We start from the raw sequence: 17,689 nt of genomic DNA, 5'->3' as shown, positions 1-17,689 counted from the left end.
AATCAAGATGTGGGTGCTGATAATCTCTTTGTCGATTTTTTCCCTCAAAGTAGATCTTCATACGAACATCTTGAAAAAAAAAATCATTGAAAAATATCGATAATTAAGGGAGTTATGATTTTTTAAAAATTATTTTATTTTTTTTAATCAATGAGTTTATAGATGATTTTCGAATTATCGTCGAATTATTTTAGGAATGAGTGGATTTTCAGAAAAATACTGGCGAATAACAAGCTTTCGTTATAATTCTATCTACTACCATTCGATTTTATGATTTTACCAAGAGTCTTAAGATGGGAGAGATAGTGAATAAGGAAATTGAGTTTGTTTCTTGCTGAAAATAATGATGACAAATCTCTGAAGTGAATCCTTTTATTATTCTCCTTATTAATAAATTATTAATAATAATCAAAATATAAATTTCAAGTGCTTTTCATGAGTTGAAAATTAAGGAATTTACGGGAGATAGCATTTTCGACGCGTTTAGGAATGGTAAATGTGTTGAACCTCGATCTCTTCAGAGTTACTTCACACAAAACGTTTTCAAAAGATGTAGTTATGAGGTTCAATGGTGAGGAATCTTTATACACACTTAAACGTCCGTGGGGTTCTTTCAAGGAGGCTGAGATATAATTGTAGTCGTAATCTCTATCCAAAATCCCCCCTACCCACCATTTCTCTCCAGAAACATTAATGACTTCGTCCCGAACTGTTTCAAGTATCAATAAATCATCTGCTAATTTCACGATTTCCTGTTGACTTGAAGAAGAGAATGGTTTCACCATTATAGTACCAGTCGAAATTGGCACAAAACAATGAAAATCCTGAGTCGCTGGAATGTCTTTCACATTTGCAAGTCGTGGAGTCAATTTATCCTTCATTTGGAGAATTTCGTCTTTTGACACATAAATTGTAGTTATGTTTGGCAGATTAGCTCGTGCTCAATCATAAAGTTCTGTTACGTTGGTAATTTGATTCGTAAAGGGCCGCTGAAGACTCGCTCGCTTGGTTACACGTTTGAAAGTGTCGGCTATCCCATCACAAGGGCCTTTTCCATGGTAAGACGCGTAAAAGTGCCATTCAGCTGCCACCCCGTAGTCACTCTCGTGAAGACAAGTATTCAGAAAATTCTCTATAAGACTATTTCTTTCTCTTGGAAGGAAATCACGTAAGTTTATTGATTTAAAAAGAGAAAATAATTTTTTAAAAATCATAACTCCCGTAATTATCGATATTTTCCAATGATTTTTTTTCAAAATGTTCGTCTGAAGATCTACTTTGAGGAAAAAAATCGACAAAGAGATCCTCAGCACCCACATTTTGATTTAAGAGAAATTAGTAACATTTTCCTCAGATTTCCAGCAACATGTTTATTTCACCCATAAAAATGCAGTCAACCACTGCGAAGTAATAACTTTAATTGCTGCCAAAATTTTCATCATCGTACTGATGATTTTTGGTGAAAATTTCGGATTTTTAAAAAATGAGGTTTCTGAGATAATTGTGATTGAATAAAAAACACGTTTTGTTCCATAAAACCCTTAAATAACAATGGAATACATGGCTCATTTTAAAGGTTTTTCTATGTATATTTCATGTGCAAAACCACGATTTGATACCTCCAAACCCGAATTCGATATTGCTGCAAACTTGAAAAAAAAAATTACCTCGAAAAAAACGAAAAATTTTCAAAAAATTATAACTTCCTTAATTTTCAATATTTTTGGGTGATTTTTTTTCAAAATGTTCGCATTGAGGCTAACTTTTAGGAAAAAAATTGGCGAGAAAATCCGTGAGATCGACTTTTTGGCCTTGCGTTTTGACGTGGATCTGCTTATAAATCATTTGATTTCAATTTTTTTATTAGATTTTTGTTTTTAGAAGCTTTGTGTATATTAAATATTTTCCATGGAATAAAAAAGTTGGAATACTTTTTATTCAAAGATTTTCAATCATCTAATTTATCAATTGAATTCGCTAGGAAAAGCTCGAAAATAAAGGATGGATAATTAGCGGCTTTCGAACAAAATTCTATAAATACTTGCTTTTTTCAACATTCTCTTCTTAGGAATAAATAATAAAATGGCTCAAATTTCCAAAAAATATAATTTTCACATAAAATTGATTACAAGAAAGAAAAATTCGTAGAAAAATTCGTTACAATTCAGGAAAAATTATTCTTTGAGTGAAAAATTGATTATGATGGAATCATTTATAAAAACAAAGTCATGGTCTCCGAAAATCGCAATTTTTTCAATCATTTCGTTAGTCTACTTCGAAAAGTCGACGTTCCATTTTTTTACATATTTTTTAAATATTTCTGCATAATTATGAGTAAATAGCAGTTTTACTGTTGAAAAAAAAGATTTTAAGGATAATTTAATAGTAAATTTTAGGAGTTTGAGAGGGAAAACTCATGAAATGTAAAATTTCACTGGAAATTGACTGCAATTCAACATTTTTTAACAGCATGAAGATGAAAACTCTCAAGTTCCTTGAATTCTCATTCAACATATGAATATTCTGTACCTAATTACTTGACAGTTTCGGATGCTAAAGCAATTATAATTGTCCAAATCGAAAATAGAATTATTTAACTTTCTTATTGTTGCGTTTAGTAAGGTTTTCTCCAAAGTTGATTGGAATCAGTAGCTAGAATTATGAGATTATAGAATTTGAATACGACACAATAAAAACCATGATCAGTTTTTTCGCTTAAAAAGATTATAATATCCAAATTAAAAAATTGCAGAGAACAAGAATGATAATATTTGTGTCATATCCTCTGAATCATTAACATGAATGTCAGATTCACGAAAAAGGATGGAGAATTCACACGGTCATTTCAAGTTTTCATTTTCAATTTGGTGCTGGAAACATGAGATGCTGATATTCAGAGAGTAGCCAGTTTTTTCCGGATGTAAGAGGATTCGGCAGTTTTCCAGAGAATTCAAAACAATTACGAGGTTTTCTGAAAGAATTGGAGAAAATCGAAAATTCGAGATAACTGAATTCTTCGAAAATTGAAGGAAATTTTGGGTCTCTCAAATATTAGAGAATTTTTGAATAAACAATGAGAGAACAATTGATAGGAAAAGGTGGAATTTTCCAAATGAAATTGATGTGAAGGAGTCACGTGACCCGAACAACTGCACTCTGATTGATTCAAATGGGAAAGAAAAATATAATTTGAAAAATTTGAGAACATCATTTCACAAAAATTTCCAAATTTTTCAAGCAAAATTCACAAGAATTTCGGGATTTCATGGAGAATAGAATAGAATAGAAAAAACAAGCGGCTGGTCAATTGCATGCCCACAGTCACCTAGATCATACGATCTTTTGTAACATCCGCCGTAATTTTGCCAGTCCACCAGTCCCAGCCCTGTGTCTTTCACTAGACTGGCAACTGCCGCCTCACAGAGATCTTCCGGTTCCATGAAAGCCTGGCCCCAGATTTGATATTTGGGATTTCATGGAGAATTTGACAAAAATTTAGATGATTCATCAAAGTTTCAAGTTCATTGCATCGTCGAATAAAATTGTGAAAAAGATCACGAATGAGGAGAAAATACTCCGAATTAACGAAGGAGCATCAGAATCTGTCATATGATTTTTCCAGCAAAAATAAATTGAATGCTTTGGTAAAGGTGTAACGGAGAATAAAAGGGGTGGGCGAGCACTAAACAATTCTGGGTTGTGAGAACTTTAATAATTATTGTTCCGCACTCTGAATAGAATTTTTATTATAATTATAGTTAGAACATCATTCAGTGAGCACAGAAATTTTTTATAAATCGTATTTTGTACAGTGATGAAAATTACCTTTTTCAGTTCGGACTGAGACAATTTCCAATTAGATTAGCTTTTGCTATGAAAATAAATAAATCACTAGGGCAAACCTTTGAAAGAATTGGAATAGATCTCAGAAGAGACGTTTTCAATCATGGTCAATTATATGTCGCCTTGTTACGTGTTCGTTCATGGAATTCTCTCAAAGTATATTTGGGAGAACAGAGAGAAACAAATGCTGCGAAGCATCACGTATACACAGAATTGTACAACTGATGAGCTTTCGGAATAGGATATTTCATTGCAAGTGATAAAGACAGACATTCATTAGTCGAACTCTTTGCCTCTCATTATCCGATTATATTGATTATTGCCTTAGAAGTAAATCTTCATCAGGAAATGCCATGACCGAGACACGACTACAAATTCATGCTATCGCATCTAAAATTTCTGAAAGAGAATATTAAATTCCCGTTTCATTCCATAGCGCGGACATGGAGATTAACCTTCGTATTCGAATGAACACAGCGCGTTTTCATGAACATTTTCACGAGCAACAGCATCAAAGCTGCGGCCGCAGCTGCGCTAGTTCTACAAAATGCAAAAAAAAAAATGATTTGGGGACGGTGAAAATATTAAACTGTAATTCCCTAGCGAGCAAACAAAAAATACGTTGGTAAAATTGGTTAGTTACTGCTCTTCAGCTGTTACTGTGTACACCATAGATATAATAACACCTAGACGTCCCGGTGATTCCTGAAGCTCCATATATTGAGCATATGCTTATTAGAAAATGGATAATTGATCTTTCTAATCGTTAGGAAATCATTTGGGGATATTTGGAAAATAGTTTTCAATATTTAGAAACCCAAATATTATTAATATTAATCAATTCAAAATTGGCCGTAGAATTCAGCAAAAATGTAGAAAATTTCATCTTTGACAGTGTCAGTCAAAGTAAAATCATTTAGATAATCGATTGGTTCATAAACCAATGTTCGTTAATAAACTATTGATATTTAATTGAAGGAATTTTTCCAAACATTGGTATATGAACCACCGATTATCCAAATAATTTTCCGCTGATAATGTCAAGAAGGAAATTTTGGACATTTCTGCCAATCATACGGCCAATTTTTAATTAATCAATATTAATTAATATTTGGGGTTCCAAATATCGCAAACTATTTTCCAAATATCTCCAAATGATTTCCTAACGATTAGAAAGGTTGATTATCCATTTTGTAATTAACATCTGCTACATATATGAACTTTCATCCATAAAAATTGAAGATTAAAAACCCCCGACGAAAAAGTTGGTGGGACACATAGAGTCACGAAAATGTTGGTGTCCCCCCGACTTTTTTCTGCTGTTTCTTCTGTTACAAAAGAAATTGCAGTTTCTCCAAAATTCGTCGAATTAAAATTTAGAGTTTTTATTTTCCTCTTTTTAAACTACTCAATGATAACTTTTTCGTCAGGGGTATTTAATTTTCAATTTTTCTGTTTTTCAGTTTTTAAATAAGTCAATTGACAACTTTTTCGTCGGGGGTTTTTAATTTTCAATTTTTCTCTCTAAACGCGTGATAGAATGGCAGCTGATGTTGGGGGATTGTTGGTGGACTCGAGAATAATTACTNTTTTTCAGTTTTTAAATAAGTCAATTGACAACTTTTTCGTCGGGGGTTTTTAATTTTCAATTTTTCTCTCTAAACGCGTGATAGAATGGCAGCTGATGTTGGGGGATTGTTGGTGGACTCGAGAATAATTACTGATGAAAAATTACGATTTTTCGATGGGAAAAGTGAAAAAAAAATCGATGTATATTTCCATTACTTGAAAAAAGTGGTGTGACCTCCCCCCTTAAGGTCATTAGACCTTCATGATTACTTCGTTTGTCCCTCCCGTTTGACCCTTAACACCGTTTGATCCTTATAACTACTTTCTTCTCGTTGAAAAATGGCCGGAGCCATAGGTATCTTATAAGAAATCCATGGAACATAAACATTCGGAAGGCGATAAAAGTGCCGAGAGTGGGGGTAGGCTTCGAACTCTTGGGGCGCGAGGTATCTTATTCGAAGCCTCTACTGTATTAGATTTTTTTTACAGAATATTACAAATTCTAATCGATTATTTAAAAAATATTTGTTATAATTTATGCGTTTATGATTCTTTTGTGTTGTTTCATAAAAACTGAAATTAAAGTTTGATGAATTACGTCAGTTAACGTAATATTTTAGCCAAAACAAGCAGTACAAAATATTCTAATTTGTCATTATGTGTTTTTTTTCACAGAATATGTCATAACTTCTCATTTCCTCATCTTTTGTAACATTGGATCATCAAGTACTATCTAATTCCAACATCATTTCTAGTTTTTTGTCGAGTAATATCAGAATCTGTCAAAGCATGGCATCATATGTTCTATTATGTCATTATTTGCCAGATTATGTCTTATTTTGACATTTTCAGAAAACTACCTATGCTAAAAATTTCGAAAAATGTCAGCATATAACAGATTATAACATATTGTGTATGATAGAATCTGTCAAAGTATGCCATTATATGTTCAATTGTCATAATTTGATATTTATATGTTAAAATTTGTAATATCTCCCATTTCTTGACATTTTTTGAAATCATATGTCATTATGTTACCGAATCTGTCAAACTAATTTTCACAAGATACAGGTCAATTCATACTAAATTTCGTCAATTTTTTTGCGATTTTTGTGTGGATCTGACTTAGCTCTAGAAACCGCTCCTCCAAATATTTCACTATCTCTCTGAAATTTCCAGATCTTTTGTAACTAATCTATTCAAATGTGAAATTAATTCATCTCGCCTACACCATTTCACTACTGAATTTTGTTTGACCTTGTTCGCATCATTTTTATTCTACGATTAAATTCATCAAACAAAAACATATACAAGAAAGCGGTAAATTGAACGATAATATCTGCGGTCAAAATTTTCTAAGAAACTCGAATACATATTCAATTAAATGGAGTAAGAAAAAAAAACATAATTTTTTAAATTCAATACATTATCAATGTTTCACAAGCCCTAACAGTATTTCTGCACAAAACTTATCGGCTACGTTCTTATAAATATTACAAATCTTCTTTGTATCCCAATCTCAAAAATATAACGTAGCTGTGCTTCCCCATAAACAGCAACTACATTCTTTTCTCCGAATTTTCGTCTCTCGTTCTCACATTCATTTAACTGCTTAATCAATTCCAGAAAAATATTATCTCGAACGACGGTCATATTATTTTTCAAAGATCAAGTTAATACTGCGTGGTCAACACCCACCCAATTCGTTTGAAAAATTGTATTAACGATTATTACATGACATTTAAAAACCATTGGTGGGGTAAATCGATCTAATCGCTGCAGTAAATCGCTTCCTATTAAATTTCAAACATGGATTTGTTCATAATAACGGTTATTTGCATCAGAGTTTAATTTAACACGTGTATGGAACATTGGACATATATCTGTCTCGTAATTCTTGTAAATTGTACTTGACGTTCAGTTAGACTAGCTCAGTAATGTATCATTTCTTAGAGTGCTATTTAACGTGAGTCTGCTTTTGTCAACTTTGAAATGCTCATATAATTTTAAGCTTAACAACAGCAGCCTCACTTTTGAAAGGCAAGCATATGTATTGTAGTTAGTAAAGTGTATTCATATTTCTCTATGAATACTACAAAATGATAACATGTTTATTAACCACACAATATAAGAATTATTCCCACTTCAATTGGAAAAATCTTGCAAGGTTTTTGTAGTGTTTTTAAACCATTATACTTGCTCATTTCTCTCCAACAAAAATGGAAAACCACTTCTCTTAAAAAGAAAACAGTCAAGAAAACAATATTGAAAGAAACGTGCAAGTATAACTGTATATAGTCTGTTTTAATAAATATTCCGTTGGATGAGGAATGTGCTGAGGTGTCAATCAGGATGTTTACATCGAATTTGATTTTCTATTGTCCCTGATCAATAATAGCTTCACGTTATTCTGTAGAGAGCAACTAAAAATGACGTTATGGAAATGGAAAGACAGGGTAATGAATTCGTAGCTCCTGCCAATGCATCCTTATTCTTCAGGGACTGAGGTCCGCCATCGTCACTCTGTATATTCGAATCAGATTTCGGTGGAATTATACTATTATCATCGTCGTCACCTCCCACAATACTGTTGATATCGTTCTGTCTGTTTGTGGTGATCGATAAAGTTTCTGAGGTACTGGAACTGGAACTTGAGCTGGGGAGAAGAATAGGCCCACGTGTCGTCGTAGGGGCCATTGTTGTGGGTACTATGGTCAAATTATTGAGGAAATAAACGGGCCCAAATTCTCGCCGCAAATCGGTGATCGCTTCCTCTTTACGCATTCCACTGATCACTCTGGACTTGCTCTCACCATCAGCATAGTGTGACACTAATTGCCCAGTATATGACACCTCATGCTCTGTATAATTTGCCCTGACCGTCACGTTCACTCCAGTCCCAGGATCAAGATAAACTTCCACTCTGTCATTAAACAATCATTAACCGTTAGGATAAGTCGAAGAAAAAAAAAGAAAATTAATAAGTCCTATTTAGGTATGTTCATATTTTATTCACTCACGAACAGCTATCCTGGCGTTCGGATCTCTCCTGCATTCCCCATTTAATATTGGGTAACTTGGTCCTATTGAACAGTGTAATAGAGGTGTTGAGTGCTTTAATCATAGCGTGACCTTGCCCCCAGTAACTGGAATATTTGTAATTATATCCAAATGCCTCGGCCAGTTTGGCCCGTTCATTCCTCGAATTGCTAATTGTCGCTTGTCCGATTATCCTTGGTTCACTCTTAATTATACGGGTACGCCAGTGATTCAACTTAACGGACGTTAATTCGTAGTAAATTGGCTCGGTCTCAACTAATAACTCTCCAGAATCTGTTGATCCTTCTAGGCCATCCTGTCGATAAAAATAGAACACAAAAATTAAATTTCAAATGGGGACGTAACGTCTGAAATTCCTTTACGAGTGTGGGTAACAAATAAAAACAAATTGACAGTGAAACTGACGCTCTTGACGTAGGCTATTGTCCCCAGTTTCTCGTCGTGATTCAGTGTACCAATGTAGTGGGTGTAGGTACGTATTGCGCTATCCTTGTCAGTCTCATCACTAGTAACAACGTGACGTGCCACGTACATGGTTTCGGTGACAACAGCACCCGTGGGAATTTGATGAAATTTGTCCCAACTGACCCAGCTTAGACGAGCAGCATTATCAACATTCTCCAGCAAATCATAATTTTCCACGGTTTGTACGGTCCCTAGAACTGTAACGGTGCATCTTTTCTCTCCTTTCAACTGTGCACCAGCAACCCATACACCACTTTGAGCTGCACGACAAACATACATCTCTCGCTGCTCTGATGGACCCTCATTATAGCTGTCATCTGAAATCCATGGTGAAAACAAAAATTACTATTCATGTCAATCTATCCGTCTATTACCATAAAATGGAATAGAAACATGAGAAACTGAACGTACCAGTTCTTTGGGAAATCTGAAATCCCCCAATTACAAGGTTACTGTCCTTGGAAGGCTCGTAATGGCTTATTGGCAGCCAGTTTAATGTGCTAGAGGTCACAAGCAGACGATAAGTCGAATATATGTGAACACTACTGTCGCATTTTGATTCTGGCATAACCGCTACCACAATTACGAACGCCAACGAGATACACCTACTCCATAAAAACTTGTTCCAGTCCATCTGTAATAACAGAAAATTTTATGTCGTTAAATATAACTATTTTAACACTACTTTGGCGAAATCACTCATGGGAAATTACGACTAACGGATTGAATTCTTTAGGTTCAAATAAGAGATCGGCGCAATCTGAATCAAGTTTTCGAGAAATCTGACTCAATTATTGTTTATTATTGTTTCTGAATTAAAACTCTAATGAATCCACTATTTTCTCATTTTTTCTGTTGTTGTTTAACATTTAATGACCAGAACATAATGATTCTAAAGTCTTGATAAACTCTGAATTGAATTATGTTATGAAAATTATCTGATGGACTCAAGTTAATTAAGACTAACCAAATTCGTTAAGACTAACCAAATTAGGTTTGATCAATCATTATTAAAAACAATATTCGACTTGAAGATATTAGATTGAATAACTAATTTTACATTAGATCAGAGTAGATAACCAATCGAGAGAGTTGAAAAATGATTGCCAAAAATTTAACAAAATTGCACAAAGTTTGTGGAGTTTAACTCTGACAATGTTGAATCATAGACAATTAAAAAAGACCAATATTCCCAAATGTTGCTGTAATAGTGATTGTCTTTCAAGCCAACAAAGCGGGGACAAATGGAATTTCGTATAACTTCATCAATTTACGTAGTACAATGAAGTTTGACATGAAGGATTGGCGAATTTTAGAACAGCATTTCATAACTGATGATGAAATACACCAACAGTAGAATATGACAATTGATTGCTAAAAAAAAATGTTTTGGCCACGTGAAAATCGTCAACAAGAGGAGTTGGTCAATCCCATAATAACTAATACCCTGCAAATTAATTACCACGTAAAAATAGCTATGCCATCTTGTCTTCAACAAACTCTCTTTTGGCGAAACGGAAACCGGAAATGGAGACGAGTTTTGCCGATTCGCCTCGCGAATCTGCCCCCTGGTCAGTCACGGTATTGCGCCCATCATCGTGGTGCAGTAACGGTGCTAAGTTTCCGCGGTACCGTTCATATACCCACCACCACAACTGATAATAAATTTATTCGCGTTCATAGTCTCATACAATGCAGGTAAAAATAAAGGATCGACCATACTGAAGAAACCTTGGCCGAGGATGTGTTGGTGCTGAAACACCTGGAGGGCACTCTCTAATCAAACAAATCAACCGATGACCCGTGACCAGAACACAGTTCGCTAGAAATTCTGATATGGTCTGTTGGTCATTGGAAATGGACACATCAGAATGTTAATAGATGCACGAATGACCGATGCACCAAGGCGTAAACTTGAAATAAATCACTCCAGACAATTTTACATTCTTAATAAAAGTGAATCGCGAATAAGCATTTGCAATTTGCAACAGATAATTCTTATGGATTTTTTTTAATTTTCTGGCCGACGATGTTTGCAGTGAGTGGATGAAATAATAGCAGCTAGGAACTGATATATCGGAAAGAATAATAACCCCAAGGTCTGTGGTCACAATATTTGCCAAGGGAGTCAAATATTTAGGTAGAAAGGGTAGGTATAGCTACAAATAATATACTAGACTCGAGCCAAAAGCCATATCGATTTTCCGCCTGGTCCCCAACCTGACGAATCGTCCAACGTTGCCATGATAACCCAGCGAACTGACTCGGAAACTTTCATCGTATCAAATACTTGGAACTTGATCTCAATCCAACAACTGCTGATAAAGAATGGTAAAGTCATTCACTCCAATGACTGTCGAACAGTTTTCTCTGCTCAATTTCAACGCCACCACCCACCAGTTACGATTCCAATCTTGGATACCCCATTGCTCCAATCAGGAATCAATTAACTGGGGTTATTGCTCTGTCATGACCAGTCGTAATTGAGATTATGATGGGCATTCTGTACTGAGTGATCGCATTAATTGAAATATTGTTTTTTATGATTTATCCTGGACGTGAAACAGTTAATTTATGTTTGCATAGATAACCGATTGTTCAGCCGAATTGGTGCAAGAGTGTTGTAACAAGATATTTTAAGATATTTCTTGTTATAAATTCCTGAATGAACATTTATGGTTTCTGTCCAACTCAATGTCCAACTCAGTGTCCGACTCAATGAACTCCACTTGTATTAGTCATTATGGAAGTTTGAACCTCACATCATATGATTGTCTAAATTTAGTATCACAGGGTGAACGCATATATCTGAATGACTTCATTGAAATGAAAAAAAAATGCTGATTCTGGCGGTGGAATTCATTTTTCGCCTGTCGAATGGGTTGATTTGACCTATCTCCAGTAATTGACATTGACTACGATGAGTTAACAAGCCTGGCTCTGGGCTTGGGTCACACACTCTAGTGAACTCAATATAAAGTGCACAAGGGGCGGTTTGATGCTAATGTGTATCATTATCTGAGGCGTATAGGTACGTACGTGGGCGTTTTACTGTGCAAATTAGAAGTATGGAATATATATGACTAGCAAGAACACTCAAATTCTGTGTCACTCTCATTAATCTCATCGGAATTGATCAATTTATCCTCGTCACGCAATTCCCTCAGCGCATGTCTCTCCCGTTACACTTTTTTATCAGCCGGATCGAATAGAGACGTTCGGTTATAAACTTGGGAGAAATCTGATAATTCAAAGTTAAGGCTGCTGAATGATTAAATAATAAGTGTGGAAATAATTCAGTGAGGTGATTGAGCTCAAGCGAAAAGGAGAAATGAGGAAGAACGTTGAAATCGGTCGAATTGTTTGTATGTATCGATCCTTCCGCAAAGAGAGTGGGTACACGGCCACCGAGGGAATTAAACCAAAACTAGAGACCTCCCACCTGCCTACTCCACACGCCCCTGCCCAAGGTCAATCCCTGGTAATCAAAACGATGCACGACATTGCAGTCGTTATTTTTTTTTCAAAAGAACCACGTTTTTTTGTTACTCTTTTCGAAATATTGTAGGTGAACCGTTCTCTGTTGAAATAAGTTAGCTCAACTCGGATTGCGCAACGCCGACACATTTTTCATTTATTTTTCTCTCGCTCACTACCAACTGTCCTTGATTTTTTTTCCTCTTCAGGTCTGCCGCTGGAATGGAACGGGAGGAATCCGATTCGCTAGTCTAAATTGTGTGAGTCGATTATGAAATTTTTGTATTTCCATTTTGTAAATAAACGGAAATATAAGAAATTTCAAATGAAGTTAAATAAGTAAGTGATCGATAATAAAGCTGAGGAAGAAAAATAGAAAAATCAAAAGTTGGCATATGAAATCATAGTCGACTTAATGTATTCTCAAGGTGGTCATGGAGAATACGTTCAGTTTGAACAGAGCCAACACTATCCACCCGGAGCTAATGTTTTTCAATGAGAATAAACTTGAGATGAAATACAAGGAGAAATCAAAATAAATAATGATATTAGTGTTCTAACACGCTCCATCCTTTGAGTCATCTCGCTTAATTTTCGCCTTGTCATAAACACCCAACGAATCATCATCATTAATATTTTTTCCGCTTTCTTTCCAACCCCTTTAATTTCGTTCAATTGGCTTAGTCACTGCATCTTGAAATTCTTTGTTGTGTAAAACGGCACGTTTCTGGATGATCTACATTGCCGCGTCACCGAAAAAATTCCGTTTATCTATTTCACGAGGGAATTTCACGTCAATATATCGCACTCTTTGCAGCCTTCGATGATTAAAACTTCCAAGACAATGATTGATCTATTATCTCACTGGTGATATCGAAACAGTTTATACTCACGATGGAATTCACTTGTACAGACAGACTGAAACACGCCTGGAAGGATTCATGTAACACCAAAACCACAAAAATTAGTGTCTTTTTAAAAAGAACATTAGATGAATACAACTTTTCCTTGTTCTCAAATCCCACGATAATCCAATGGAAGAATCACAGTAAAACACACTCGACACGTTTTCCCTTGTTCAGCAGTGCAGTGTCTATAAAGTGCGCGTGGCGAATAAGCCGAGCGAGAAACGACTGACGACGCAGAGGCCTGTTAAACTCTCTCCCCCTGCCTGTTATGCCGGCGTAGTAAAGAGTCCTGACGGCTCTTCTCAGATTTGACCGTTATCTTTCCCTTTCTTCCTTGAATCCAAAGTTCCCCACCACTCCTCTCCCAAAATCATAGAGTCGGAGGCTTTGGTTCAGGTGAATGGTGCATCAACACTTATTCCAACTTACTTTTGGACTGTCCGACTCTCGAACGGAAAGCAAAATAAAAAGTATTATAAAAATGAAGAAAATAAGTAGAAAAATCGATTACTTATTTGGCGTAGATTAGCTCCACGCGTTTATGCGAAAAAATAATACGCTGGATGGGGGGCCATCAATTTGAACCCTTACCACGCGTATTGTACCAAGGGATTGACCGCATCGATGCGCGCGTTTCGCTTTTACGAGGTGGTTTAACGCGCGCTTTAGGGCCTGCGCTTACGGACGTTATCCATTCTGCTATACTAGCACACGGTTTGTGCGATATTGAACCCCTCTTACGTTGCCCCATTGGATGACACATCCTCCAATAAGAATTTTTCAAAGGCATTACGTCACTTGGCGGTGTTATTGACGCTTGGCCCAGGCCGAGGCATGAGACTCCAGGGAACCGTACGCATACAAATAGAGGAGAGGTATAGACCACATATATCGGGCGCCCTTTCTCCCCTCCACTTTGTTTTCTTTCGTCAATTCAGCTTTTCATCACAAGAATTCTGTCAATTTTTTCTATGTCAGGGTTTAACAAGGAACAGTGGGAAGAGGGTTGAGGGGATGGACCGGGGTGAACAGATGCTTGAATTGTATGTGCACATTAAAATATACGTTCTTTCAATTTCTTCCTTTTGCAGGATTGGAAGCACTAGAAAAGGCTCTCTATTGCTGGGAAGATGCCCTAACTGCATTCAGCTGCATCTGCGGGAGTAATGCACTTGCATTACCGTCTAAAGCGGATGCTGCCTTCACTCACGATGTACAACAATTGCTTGACCTTGGTTATCAAATTCAAAGTACGGCTGAGTTGCTGTTTATCGATCAGGTGGATTGACATTGGTTATTTATGATTTTTTTCTATTTTCTGTTTTTTTTTTCGAATGTTGGAAATAATAAGAGGGAGGCAAAATCGATGCTTCGAGACTTGGCTTTTTTTGAAATGCTGCTTGAATTGTCAGGGTAAAAGCCTATTGTTTTGTTTATAGCACTCCGTACTATTTTGCAATGGCAGCGACGGAAGTGAAACAAGTCACAAGCGCGCCTCGACAACACGGTCTGGAAAGGATAGAGACAAAACGGATGCTGCATCGTCCCCCGAGTCTTTTGCTTCAGCCAAAGATGGGGTAATGGGTTTTTTTTTAAATGAATGAGTAAATTGTTTTACTAGTTAACACTCTGCTCTTTGTATCTCAGGTGGCAGATTTGAGGGAGTTTGAGGAGTTCTCGGAGTTTTTCCCACATTTTGAGAAACAAAGGCTGTATCACGCTGCGTTGAAGCAACATGAGGACCGCGGCATTCCTTGCAGGCAATAAATAGTTATTTTCGTCGCGAGGCCGAAAAATACTTTTCGGACGAGTGCGAGGGTTGCAGACTGAGCTGAGGCCGATAAATATGATCGCACGAGTCAGAAAAGTTATTTTCGGCCGTGTGCCAAACATAATTTTTCATCACAATGTCCGTAAACAGCGTTTGACGGACAATGTGATGAAAATGATACATTAATTTAGTTTATAGTTAAACTCTCTGATGACGTCTTCCATTTATTTTTTATACGTTCTTTGGATGAATAATTTAGGAAGCTGCACACGGAGTTGGTTAAATGCGGTTCTGATGTTGAATACGTGGCGAAGGTCCATTGTCTGCGCCAAGCATACTCCAGGCTCTTTACTTTGCCTGTAGCAGCCTCTTGGATTGCTGATATCGGTCGTCAAGTCATCAGCAATTTAATCGTTTACGCTGACAGGGTTTGTTTAGCTTTGCTCATTCAAATAGAATCACTAAGTTACTGTTAGGTAATGGTGTATTGCCATAATTTTTATTTTTATTTCACAGGATCCCAAAGACTATCTCAGCCATTATGAAAGGATGATGGAATTTCTCAGCGATTCTAGTAATCATCGAATTATGGAGGAGGAGTTGACGGGACGTGGTGTCAAGTGCATAAATTTTTATGATGTTCTCATCGATTTCATTCTTCTCGATTCATTCGATGAGATTGACAAGCCACCATCATCTATCAAAGCTATTTTGCAAAATCGGTGGATTTCTGCGAGTTTCAGAGAAACTGTAAGTAATTATTCTCTTTATGAATATCTCTTGTGAAAAAAAGTTGGAACGAATGCATGAAAATGATTTTTTTGAAAATTTTGGGAAAATTTACCAAAAATAACTGACAATTTTCTCAAAGTTTACTAGTTTCAAAGGTATTTTTGAAATAATTTATATCAAATTCTAGGACTCGTCTTCATTTTATTTTCAACTTAGTAATTGATTTATTTTTCCTTTAAAGGCAATTGGCACTGCAATATGGTCAGTCCTAATGGGGAAACGTCAAATGCTCAAATATTCAGATGGTTTCCTAGCCCACTTCTACTCCATTTCGGAACAAGTATCGCCAGTGTTCGTCTGGGGCTTCCTCGGACCAGAAGGAAGTCTCACATCGACCTGCAACTACTTTAGGGACCAAGTCATAGAATTTTTGATTGATATATTCGATTTTTTCAAAGTCAGGTATACTAACGTTGATAATCTTGCAGAAGATATTCTGAGGGAAATGAGGGTGCGTGTAGAGAATATTAATCAACGGTTAGCACTCGAAGGATGTTGATTTATTCATTGATTAACCTATATATATATTAAGTCATATATTAGATGAAATATTCAGTCGCAATGTTGTACAAGTAGTTAAATCATAATCCACATTCTATTCAATACGGGTTGGTATTTTACATGCCCTCGATCTTTTGTATATCTTTAACAAATTAACAAATTCCAGTAGCATTACTTACCATTTTTTTACCTTAGAACCAAACTAAGTTTATTACATCGACATATTATTAGTATTAATGCCACTTTTTTCTTTATATTTGAACTTCTGTCACCACCAGTATGATTTATTAGAGGCTAAAGAGCATTGAATAATTGTATATATCCGTGTACAGTTAAAATAGGTAGGCAGTTTTATATTAATAAATATGTTTTATGAACGCTGATGATTAATATATCTCTATCATTCAGCTAAATACTCCAAATTTTTCCTCAATCGTTGGATTTCGAACATATTCCCGGATTATTTTATATTTGAAACTTCTAGCACTGAAAAAGTTGTGCATTGCCTTTCAATGTATGAGGTCTTTTACATCCCAAACTCATTCTTTAAAATCTAGATGACAGATCTCACACAAGTACAGGAGTTTTTAATAAATTAACAAATAAATGCACAGGATTCAAAGTAAACTTCAGATATTTCATATTTAATAACAACAAGTTTTAATTTGTATAATTTAGTAAGTTTTTCACATTATGTCTCAAATTGTTCTTGTCCACGTGTGTGGAGGATCTCCTCTGTAGAGCTACACACAGCCCCGATTTGCGTTCACGAAGTGATACACTGTTAGAAATTTTTTAAAATTTCAAGCAAGATATTATAGGAAATCTCATGAGAGGGACATTGAATCGGATTGAGGGAAAAAATGGTTGTGAAATTCCAAGTTTTAAGTAGAATTGATGGAAATTCCTGAGTTCTCAGTAGGAGTGAAATGGAAATTTTACAAAGTGATTAAATTTTCAGTGGAACATGAATATTGAATATTGAGAAACAAAATTATATGAATTTTCAATTTTTCTCTGAATTTTTCTGATTTTTCTGAATTTTCACTGAATAATTGAGCTGAAAAATCAAGTATTTTATTGATTTCCCCATCATTTCAATAGAAAATCAATGGAATATTTGATTTTTCAACGACAAGATTTCCTGAAATTGCAGTGGAACTTGAACACGATAAAAATTTCCGGAACTTGGTACCGAAAATTCAAACGAAAATTTTTAACAGTGTAGTTGGCGTTTATTATCGATAGATATCGATACATAGGTCAAACTTTCGTGATGGTTTTTTGCATTAAAAATGGGGTG

The 17,689-nt window shown here is 35.6% G+C and overlaps 2 protein-coding genes across 2 annotated transcripts in view; one reads left to right on the top strand and one right to left on the bottom strand.

Annotated features, from left to right (window-relative positions):
- Nucleotides 1-16,776, top strand: part of LOC107042089 (mitoguardin) — a 74,826-nt gene extending 58,050 nt beyond the window's left edge. The window contains exons 4-9 of the mRNA XM_015262961.1: nucleotides 14,414-14,601; nucleotides 14,762-14,899; nucleotides 14,970-15,082; nucleotides 15,353-15,521; nucleotides 15,610-15,843; nucleotides 16,067-16,776. Of these exons, the coding sequence (XP_015118447.1) occupies nucleotides 14,414-14,601; nucleotides 14,762-14,899; nucleotides 14,970-15,082; nucleotides 15,353-15,521; nucleotides 15,610-15,843; nucleotides 16,067-16,384 (1,160 nt within the window). The 3' untranslated portion in view covers nucleotides 16,385-16,776. The remainder of the gene's footprint in view (nucleotides 1-14,413; nucleotides 14,602-14,761; nucleotides 14,900-14,969; nucleotides 15,083-15,352; nucleotides 15,522-15,609; nucleotides 15,844-16,066) is intronic.
- Nucleotides 5,923-13,959, bottom strand: LOC107042090 (protein unzipped). The gene is made up of 5 exons (XM_015262962.1): nucleotides 13,308-13,959; nucleotides 9,349-9,571; nucleotides 8,878-9,254; nucleotides 8,433-8,767; nucleotides 5,923-8,335 (listed from the first exon to the last, which is right to left on the bottom strand). Exons 2-5 carry the CDS (start codon nucleotides 9,569-9,571, stop codon nucleotides 7,813-7,815), a joined length of 1,458 nt encoding a protein of 485 aa, XP_015118448.1. The 5' UTR covers nucleotides 13,308-13,959; the 3' UTR covers nucleotides 5,923-7,812.
- Nucleotides 16,777-17,689: the final 913 nt, after the last annotated feature.

Source organism: Diachasma alloeum, unplaced genomic scaffold (assembly GCF_001412515.2).
Source record: "Diachasma alloeum isolate Michigan unplaced genomic scaffold, Dall2.0 Dall_scaffold_00412, whole genome shotgun sequence".
Taxonomy (NCBI): domain Eukaryota; kingdom Metazoa; phylum Arthropoda; class Insecta; order Hymenoptera; family Braconidae; genus Diachasma; species Diachasma alloeum.
The sequence above is the reverse complement of the archived record's forward strand: the minus strand, read 5'-3'. Positions and strand labels throughout refer to the sequence as shown.